The 11110-nt window shown below is 23.1% G+C and overlaps 1 protein-coding gene across 2 annotated transcripts in view; it reads right to left on the bottom strand.

Moving 5' to 3' along the window:
- Nucleotides 1-3175: 3175 nt before the first annotated feature.
- LOC122504643 (bestrophin-4-like) overlaps nucleotides 3176-11110 on the bottom strand; it is a 20105-nt gene continuing 12170 nt past the window's right edge. For both annotated transcript variants that reach the window (XM_043615835.1, XM_043615833.1), the window contains 7 exons: nucleotides 9595-9761; nucleotides 9083-9240; nucleotides 8475-8714; nucleotides 8129-8209; nucleotides 6348-6499; nucleotides 6107-6247; nucleotides 3176-4258 (listed from right to left, as the gene is read on the bottom strand). In XM_043615835.1, coding sequence (XP_043471770.1) covers nucleotides 3271-4258; nucleotides 6107-6247; nucleotides 6348-6499; nucleotides 8129-8209; nucleotides 8475-8714; nucleotides 9083-9240; nucleotides 9595-9761 — 1927 coding nt within the window. In that variant the 3' untranslated portion in view covers nucleotides 3176-3270. The remainder of the gene's footprint in view (nucleotides 4259-6106; nucleotides 6248-6347; nucleotides 6500-8128; nucleotides 8210-8474; nucleotides 8715-9082; nucleotides 9241-9594; nucleotides 9762-11110) is intronic.

The following is an 11110-nucleotide window of genomic DNA, read 5'->3' as shown; positions in this document are numbered from 1 at the left end:
TAACTACGCGTCAATGCTACAGCTATATTTTTATTATTATGTAATATATTAAATAATTGTATCTCAATATAATAATATTGAACATAATAATATTAATAATTTTAATTAATATCACAATAATAATAAATTTATTATCATTGAGATATTATTAATTAACATTAATTTTATTGAGAATTAATAATAAATTATTAACATGAATATTAATATTTATTAATATTTATTAATATTAATAATTTATTATTAATTCTCAATATTATTAATTAATAATATCTCAATAATAATAAATTTATATTAATAGTATAAATTTATTTATAATAATTATAAAGTATAAGTGCACAACAAATTTTTTTAATTGTTTAATTTTGAAAAAAGTCTCAATAAATAATTACTTAATATTTTAATTAAATTCATTTATTAATTAATCATTATTTTCTAAAATAATGCAATTAATTATTGTAATAATTATTTAGTTATGACACATTTATTGAAAATAAATTTATAATGTGATTTATAATGTGACAATAAATGACGCCATCCGCAGTCGGATCGGGCCCAGCACCGAGCCAGTACAGACTAAACATATTCGTCATTCTTCCGACGCCGCAGAAGAATAAGATCCGCCAGCGGAAGAAATCCAGTACCGAGCCAGTACTGACAATAGTGGGAAGACGGATCCGACAGTCGGAGCATAATCTGTACCGCGCCGGTTGCTTTTTCAGATCCGAATCGGTACAGACCGTCGGTACTTGCGGTCTGTACGGGCGCGGATCCCAGGCGGTTGTAAATTCCGACATTCGTCCGACTTTTCCGCCTGGGATGTACAACAAATATTTATTATTCGCAACAAATATTTTTCTTTTATAGTAAATTACTCGTAACAATTAATAATTTATAACAAATCGTAATAAGAAATTTCTTGTAAAAAAAATTGTAAATTGTAAAAAATATTTATTATTGGTCACAAATATTTTTTATTTGTATAAAATTTTCATTTAACTGTATCAAATATTTTTATTCTTATATATATCGAATATTTTTTACTCGTATCAAATATTTATCATTCTTATAAAATATTTATTACTTTTGTCAATTATTTTAATCAAAAACAATAATTCAAAATTAATTGATTAACATTTGCTCAGTGGTGGATCCTGAATTTACTCCAGGGGGGGGTCATTTATAGATTCGGCGAGCAACGACCATAATTATAGCTGACCTTTTTTTTTATGTAAATTTTTCGCCCCAGGGGGGGGGGTCATGACCCCCCCTGGATCCGCCACTGTATTTGCTAATCGTCAAATAATCTTTAAAAAAATTAAAATGTTCTTCAACTTTACTTAAGGAATTAAGGATGAACGTGCACGACTTTTCCTGACAAAAATATAAATAAAAACCTCAAAATGAGATGTTTCATATGGGATATATTCATACTTCAGAAAAAAACTTTTTTTTGTTACTGTCACACACACTATAGAAAAATTTTATATTCGTATATAAACTAATACTATGTTATAACTATCGTGTTGAAATCTGACAACTTCACAACCGTCAATAGCACGAATGTTATTGTTTTATGATTAGTTGGTTAGAATTAAAATATTCTTTATTAATGCAGAAAAATGTCAGTGCATGTAATTTATCGTTGAGAAGAAAGTTTTTTAAAACACCTTTTTCTATTTTACTTTCAATTTCATGACATTTATAACCATAAAATAATAAAATATCCCCATGCACTTATTTTTTAAAAAACATGAATTTATTTGGATTTCTTTCAACATTTTTTTTTTTCAATTAAAAGGATAAATTTCACATTTCTCCATAAGAATCAATGTTAAAAGTTTATAATTTAAAATTCGTATTATTAAAAAAATCCGTAGTAAACAGACTCCAAACTTTGCAAGAAATTTTTTTTTAAGTAAAACTTTTGATATATGTAAAAAAAAGTGTGTTTTCTAATTTTCAAAAAACGTGCACGTAAATCCTTATCTTAATCAATTGAATGAATATAATTTCATATTTAATTTAAAAATTTTTTTTTTCTATTTTCATATTTAATTATAAGTTTGTTAATATGTGGACGTCTACATGAAAAGGGCCCATATTGTCGGTTCTAGTTTTCGAGATAATCTCAATTAAGTAATTTTAGAGCAAAATCTTAATTTTTTTTTATTTTTTATTATCAATCTACATGTTTTGACAAGTCGAATCATGCGGTTTTCATTAATTTATCGATAATTTAACTGTATGATTTCATTGGTTCTTTAGAAAAATGAAAAGGGCCCATTTTGTCGGTCATTTGCAAAAGTAATCCGTATTTTAAAAATGGAGGTGTGGAAAAATTTAAAAACTGTTGATTTTTCATCTTTAAGGTGTCCTGGACTGTAAACAATTCTTATCTGAATAACTTCCCAGAAGAACCAGAGATATTGATGTTAGAGTCCTTGTTTTTGTAGTCATAGAAATGAAAAATTCGATATTTCGTGAAATTTTTCGTAATAGAGACTGTTAAAAAAATTTAAATAAGTTTAATATCTATTCTTTTTCTTCAAATGACACAATAAAATTGTACCTAATCATTAATCTTATAAAAAAATGGTTTTTTAATAGAAAAACTGTCTTTTTTAGAAAAGGGCCCATATTGTCGGTTTTTCGTATTTTCAAAATTAAGAGGGGGGGGGGATGTTTTTAAAAATTTAAAACCTGTTGGTTTTTTATCTTCAAGGTGCCCTGAACTGGAAACAATTCTTATCTGAATAACTTCCAAGAAGAACCAGAGATACAACAATAAATTAGTTGGTATCGCAATCTTTATTTCCGTTTTTCTCGAAATGTGGTTTTTGGCGTTCTAAACTTTGAAATTCCGTAACTCAGCAAATTTTTAACCAAAAAAGTTCTAAGACCACTCAAAATTTTCCAAATTTTGCCAGAAATACGCCCATATAGATAACTCCAATAGTGCCAAAATGGGCCCTTTTCATGTGGACGTTCACATATATTAAAATTCTATTAACAACTGATTAATTAAATAATCTTTATATATTTTTAAGTGACTGAATTAAATTTCTAAATGTAAGTTTCATAGATAAATTTATAATAGAAATAAAAATTAAAATAATAATAATTGAAGTAAAAATAAAAATTAAAATTAAGTAGGTAGGAAATATTAAATATTAATATTAAATTTAAAATGAAAACATAAAATAAAAAATTTTTCAATAATTTTTTTCAGTTAGCATAAATTTCCATTTAATTCTCAGTGTTTAATTAAATTTATAATTTTGTATTATTTTGTTCCTCAATTGATGAATCGTCATCATCATCACTGCTTTCGTCTTTTTTATAGGAACAACTGCATTTCTTCTGATCGTAAGATAAATTATTTTCCGAATTACTGAAATTAAACGAATTTCCCGACGATGCAACAAGTTTCTTTGCCGATGGCACACTGTCCACTGTTATTCTTCGTGATTTTTTGTCAATAACATTTTTATTGCCAACCATTTTCCAACGTACACCCTTTTTCCATCGCGGATGACTCTCAATTGTTTTACGTCGATAAACTAATACTTTCGGGTAACTGTGAAGACGTTTTTTTGAACCATGATGATGAGATTCCTCATTATTCTGACAATTCTGACAATTCTCCAAACAATAATGATGATGATGATGATAATGCCTTCGACGACATTTACAATAATTTTTCGATGAAAATTCCGAATAAATATCACACGAACTTTCATTACAATAATCACAAATTATTTTTGTTTTTGTGTCTGTTAATTTTTCCTGTGAGAATGCAGAATTAATGATACCGTCATCAACATCATCATCATCATTGTCATCATCATTTTCTGGTTCGTCAATTGATGAACGACGAATATCGATGACGGGAATATTAAATGTTTCACTTTTATTTTGTGTCATTGTGTCGGTGAATTTTTTTTGATTGGCAATTTTTGTTGATTCATTCTTTTTTTGTGAGTTTCCAAAATGAGTGAGATTTGTTGCACTTGGCCATGGTTGTATATTGACTTTTGATGATTTGCTGAGTGAAAAAAATGGTTTTCGCATTTGATCAAGGCGTGGCGTTGGGAGTTTTGTTCTTGAGAATTTTTTCACAGCCTCTATTATGGTACTGGTCCTTCGTCTCTCATTCGATTGATCGACGATAAATGTTTCCTGAATTTCCAATGGAACAATAATTTCAGAATTTTTTTCAATGATCTTCGGACTTTCCGCAGGAGAGCCACTAATCTGGCTAAAACAAATGTACTTCAGTTAATAAAAAATTGAAAAATAACAAAATTTAGTTCAAAAAGGGAAAAGACAAAAAAAAAATTTCAGTTTCCTTCAGAAAAGAATTTTGGATAAATCTTTTCAAAAGGAAAAATTCAACAAAAAATGCAATTTTTCCCAAGAATTCAATTATTTTTGCAAATAAAACAAATTTTTAGCTCGAATTCAATTATTTCAAAATAATAAAATTTTTCTTATAAATTCAATTATTTTCAAAGTTTTAATATATTCTGGACAAGAATTCAATTATTTTAATAAATAATAAAATTCTCAATAGAAATTCAATTATTTTTGCAAATAAAACAAATCTTTCTCAAAAATTCAATTATTTAATTCAATTTATTTATTTCTTAGAAATTCAATTATTTTCAAAGTTTTAATAGATTCTGGTCAAGAATTCAATAATTTTAATAAACCATAAAATTCTAGTAAAAATTCAATTATTTTTGCAAATAAAGCAATTCCTGACAGAAATTCAATTACCTATTTTCAGTTTTAATTTTTCCCGAGAATTCAATTATTTTACTAGTAAATAAAAAAATAAGAAAATTCTTCTTAGAAATTCAATTACTTTCTAAGTTTCAATAAATTTTGTGTCAAAAATTCAATTATAATTTTAATAAAAAATACAATTTTTGTCTCATGAACAATTATTTTAATAAATAATACAATTTTTCCCGAGAATTAAATTATTTTACTAGTAATAAAAAAATAAGAAAAATTCTTCTGAGAAATTCAATTATTTTCAATGCTTTAATAAATTATTTTCAGGAATAATAAATTTCTTTCCAAGAATTCAATTATTTTCAAAAATAAATCTTTGCTGAAATTCAATTATTTTTAAAAATAATACTATTCCTCTTAGAATTTCAATTACAGTAGAACCTCGATTATCCGAGGTAATGTGGGGAAGAGGTACCTCGGATAATCGAAAACTCGGATAACACGGAACCAATGAAAATTTCAAAATTTTAAATTATTTTTTATGTGTTTAAAGTGTTAGAATAATATTAAATGACAAAAATGGACGAAATTTTAAATGCAATGATCACAAATAGTGGTTTTGTAAAATTTATTTTCCAAATTTAGTCGCTCGATTCGTTTTATCCGAGTTATTCCGCATTATCCGAGCATGTTTTGTGCCTCGGATAATCCGGAATCTCGGATAATCGAGGCTCGGATAACCGAGGTTCTACTGTATTTAAGAAAATAAAAAATTTCTTCAGAAAGAAAAATTTTGTTTCTTTTTGAATCTTTTTTGGAAGAAAGATTGGCCAAAATTTTGTCAAAATAAAAATTGTTTTAGAAAATAAAATGCAGAGTGAGAAAAAAAATTGTTTTCAATAACAAAATTCAGAGTGAGAAAAAAAATTCTTTTTGAAAATAAAATTCAGAGTGAGAAAACAATTGTTTTCAAAAACAAAATTCAGTGTGAGAAAAAAAATTGTTTTCAATAACAAAATTCAGAGTGAGAAAAAAAATTCTTTTCGAAAACAAAATCCAGAGTGAGTTAAAAAATTCTTTTTGAAAATAAAATTCAGAGTGAGAAAAAAATTGTTTTCAAAAACAAAATTCAGTGTGAGAAAAAAAATTGTTTTCAATAACAAAATTCAGAGTGAGAAAAAAAATTCTTTTCGAAAACAAAATTCAGAGTGAGTTAAAAAATTGTTTCAAAAAATAAAATTATAAAAGTAGGAAAAAAAATTGTTTTAAGAAACAAAATTCAAAGTGAGAGAAAAATTGTTTCAAAAAACAAAATTGAGAGTTATTAGAAAAAAAAGTTCTATTTTTGAAATTACAAATTTCCTACCGCCTATCGACATCTGGACTGTCGTGCAGATGATTAGCTAAACTGGCACTTGATGTCCGAGGTGTCGCACTTAATTTACTATTATTATCATCTTCTTCAGCAATTTCTGGCAGAAACATAGTCTGCTTGTCTTCTGGCACTCTAATTTTATTATTAATATATAATTATTATTATAAGTTTGGAAATTTTTAATATATATATATATGGACTTTATATTGAAAAATTTGGAGAAATTACTTACGGCATATTTGCCACACTTCCTCTATAAGTTTTCTTTTTATAAGCAGCTGCAGCTTCCGTATATGGTAAAGTAATATTTTCCGAATCGAAGTAATAATCCTTTACCAAAGGTGGACATCGACTCATTAAAGTGTCAACTCCAAGATATGACACCTATAATTTATTAAATTATTATATTCAATTTCATTTAAATATATCATATTCAATTTTGATCAATTAAATATTCAGTTTTTTCAATTTTTGTATTCAATTTCAATTAATTGTTTTATTCAATTTTATATAATTATTGTATTCAATTCTAATAAATTATTTAATAAATTTATATAGAAATCGTTACGCACAGAATGCATTATTCAATTTATTATTATTAGGCAAATTACAACATTTTTTTTATTTACAAATATCAATTAAAATTTTCTACTAATTTTCAGATTCAAAATTAAAAAGAATTCACATATTGAGTAATTAAGTAATTTATTAATTATTCATATTTATTATTTATAAAAATTTCAATAACATTCTTTGTAAAAATTCAATTATTTTCATTAATAACAAAAATTGATCACAGGAATTCAATTATTTTCAAAACTTTGAACAAAAATTTTCTCTAGAATTCAATTCTTTTAAAAAATATTAAAATTCTGCATAGAAGTTTTATAAAACTTTGAAAATAATTGAATTGCTTTAGAAAATTTTTTTTATTTAGAAAAATATTTAATTTTCTATTTAAATAGCAAGAATTCCATTATTTTTATCAGAAATAAAAAAAAATTCTTTGCAGGAATTCGATTATTCTCATGAATAATAAAATTATATGTAGAAATTCAATTATTTTAATGAATAATACATTTTTCCCCCAAAAATTCATTAATTTTACTAATTAAAAAATAAAATTCTTATATAATTATATTATTTGTGAAGTTTTAATAAATTTTTGGCAAATATTCAATTATTTTAATAAATAATCATATTTTTCCTGAGAATTCAATTATTTTAAAAGTTTTTAAAAAAAGTCTTTGACAAGAATTCAATTATTTTCAACATAAATAAAAAAATTCTATGTGAGAGTTAAATTATTATTATCTTGAATAATATAATAAAATTATTTGAGAAAATCAATTCAAGTCCTTATAGAAGAATTGAATTAATAAATAATAAAATTTTGCACTAGAAGTTAAGTATTTTTATCATAAATAAAAAATTCTTGCAGGAATTCAATTCCATTTCAAAAATTATAATAAAATTGTTCACAAAACATTTAATTATTTTAATAAATGATAGAATTCTTAGTAAATATTCAATTATTTTTGCAAATAAGAAAATTCTTTACAGAAATTCCATTATTTTCCAATTTTTAATAAAATTCTTGTCAAGAATTCAATTTTTTAATACAGATTAAAATTCTCCCCAAGAATTAATTTATTGTAAATAATAATAAAGTTTTTCTCAGGAAATTAATTATGAATTTTTAAAATTTTTAATAGAATTCTTAACAAGAATTCAATTATTCTTATTTTTATTCAATTATTTTTATAGATAATAAAATTTTTCTTAGAAATTCAATTATTTTTAATAGAATTTTATTTAAATTCTCCATAGAATTAACTTTTTTTGGTAGAATTTTTCATAGAAGTTTAAATTGAAATAAAATTTAGGTATTTTGTATTCTTTTTAAAAATCAACGAATGGAATTGAAATTAATTAGGGAATAATTAAAATTGAAAATTAATCTCAAAAAAACTGAATAAGTTTTAAAAAATTCATAAAATATAGAAAAAATACCTTTGTGTGTCTGTCAATCAGCCAATTTAATTCAAAATCCTCATCATCATCGCCAAATGGATTAATTAATTGCTCGGCAACCTAAAATTTTTTCCAATACAATTAATTAATGAAATTAAAATTATATAATTGAAATTAAAATTAGAATTTAAATTAAAATTAGAATTGAACGTAAAATTGGATTTGAAATTAAAATTGGAATTGAAATTAAAATTAGTATTGAAATTAAATTAAGAATTGAAATTGGAATTAGAATTGAAATTATAATTAAAATTGGAATTTGTTCACATTTATTTTTTTATTCGATTTATTTATTGTTTCTTGTTAAAATTTTTTCTTTTCTCACCTTGAGTAGGCCCATGAAGAAAAAAAATTGCAAAATGGTAAATACTGGCAAGTAAATATCAATTGTCATTTGAGTTTTTTTCGTTCCATTAAGATCACTATCAATATATTGTCGGCCAACAAGTGCAACGGCAAAAAAACTGTAGGTCGCAAGTGTCACAACTTGTGTATAAACTAATGGAATCGAGACCCAATCATAACTCCAAAGAAGTCCACATTTCGAACGAAATTGATTAAACTCCTAGAAAGAGATTATAAGAAAAAAGATTAAATGCACATGACTAATAAAATGGTGTAAAAATAAATATTAATTAGCAACAATAAAAATCAATAAAAATCAATATTAATAATAAAATAAAAAATAATAATAAAATAAAGAATAAAAAATTCACAGAAAATACGTTGTTTTCACCTGGAACAGCAATAAGTTTCTCTAGAATAGCGAAAGTCTTAATTTATTGAAACAACTAAAAATTTTGCTAATATATAATAAAATTTGTAGTTGTTCGACAGATAAAACTTTTTTGCGTGTAATTATTAATAAAACAAATATTAAATGATAAAAATTATTGACTATTATTTTATAAATTATTATTAATTATTTTTCACCTCCATTATAATTTTAAGTCCTTGTGCATCAGGTAAACGATGATTGCGACGTGCCTCCTTCAATAAATTAATAAACCAAGTGCAGGGTATCCAATAGGTATTAAATTCGAGACTTGGAACTGATTGAAACAGACCTAATTCCAATGATGTCATAAAACCTAATAAAGAATTGATGGATTTAAAAAGAAAATTAATTTTCTCCCCTTTGACTTTTTTTCTTCCCTTTAATATTTTAATTCATCTTTTTCTTTTTTTTTAACTTTAATAGTGATTCCCAATAAATTTAATATTTTTTTCTACAAAAATAAAAATATAAAAAATAAAGAATAATTTATTTATTTTAATATAAATGGGACAAGTCCTTTCGTACCATTAATTCTTCTAAGTCCTAAATATAATAAATAATATTAAAAAAATAAAAATACAAAAAATAGAAAATAAAAAAACTTGAATTATATAAATTAATAAATAAATTTGAATTGAATTTTTCGAAAAATGAAACTGTTTATTACCAGCATCGACAACATGATCCAATGTTGGAAATCGTCTCTTAACAGCGGAACTAATTGATCTTAATACAAGAATCAATGAGAGATTGAGATAACGCATAAGAGCTCTGCGAAGCATACGTCCGTATTCGTCATTTCCTGATACATATAGAGCCACCAGGTGCATTACTCTAGGGAAATAAATTAACAATTTAATATTACAATCTTTTCTTTTTTTACAAATTTAAAAAAATTAAAATTTAAAATTAATAAAATTAATTGAATCAAATGAATTTTAATTTTAATCAAATAATAAACTATTAAAATCAATTGTGTATTATAAAAAAATGAATTTAATTGACAAATAATAAATTTGATAAAAATAAATATATTTTATTAGATAACTAGCAAATGTTACGCGTACGGAACGTGATATTCAACTTATTATTCTTATGCAAATTACAAAATTTTTTATTTTCAAATATAAATTTTTAAATAATTAGTAATTACAAAAACATAAATTTTAAAATTCACTTATTAAGTACAAAATTAATTATTATTGTTTATATTTTCAAAAATTTTAATAAAATTCTTCGCAAAAATTTAATTATTTTTACGTAAATAATAAAATTCTTCGGAAGAATTCAATTATTTTTATAATAATAGTAAAATTTTTTGCAAAACTTTAATTATTTTTAACAAAATTTTAATGAAATTTCAGAAAAGAATTCAATTATTTTCTAAAATTTTGACAAATCCTTCTAAACATTTCAATTATTTTTTTAAATAGTAAAATTTTTGGCAAGAATCCAATTATTTTCAATAAAATTTCGTGAAAGAATAACATTTTTTTCTTACTTCGATCGTTATAAAATTTTTAAAAAGAATTCAATTATTTTCTAAAATTTTAATAAATCATTCGAAACAATTCAATTATGTTTATAAATAGTAAAATCTTTGCACAAATTCAATTATTTTCGAAACAACTTTAATTGAATTTCTCGAAAAAATTTCATTATTTTCAAATATTTCTATAAAATTCTTCATAAACAGTTTAATTATTTCTTAAAATTTGAATAAATCCTTCGAAAAAAATCAATTATTTTTATAAATAGTAAAATTTTTGGCAAGAATTCTATTAATTTTATAAATAGTAAAATTCTTTGCAGGAATTCAATTATTTTCAAAACAATTTTAATTAAATTCCTCTGATGAATTCAAACATTTTTAAATATTTCCATAAATTTCAATTATTTCCTAAAATTTTAATAAATTCTTCGAAACAATATTCAACTATTTTTATAAATACTAAAATTCTTTGCAGGAATTTAATTATTTTTAATCAAATTTAAATAAAATTTATTTTCAAAAATTCCCATAAAATTCAATTTTAACAAGAATTTAAAATTCTCTAAAAAATAATTTTATTATTCTCAAAATATTTTTAAAAAATTCTTTATAAAAATTAAATTACTTTCAATGCAATTTTTAAATATATTCGTAAAAAAAACTTGAAAGAATTCAATTATTTTAAAAAAAT

This window comes from Leptopilina heterotoma, unplaced genomic scaffold (genome assembly GCF_015476425.1).
Source record: "Leptopilina heterotoma isolate Lh14 unplaced genomic scaffold, ASM1547642v1 Lhet_31, whole genome shotgun sequence".
NCBI classification, from domain to species: Eukaryota; Metazoa; Arthropoda; class Insecta; order Hymenoptera; family Figitidae; genus Leptopilina; species Leptopilina heterotoma.
The sequence above is the reverse complement of the archived record's forward strand: the minus strand, read 5'-3'. Positions and strand labels throughout refer to the sequence as shown.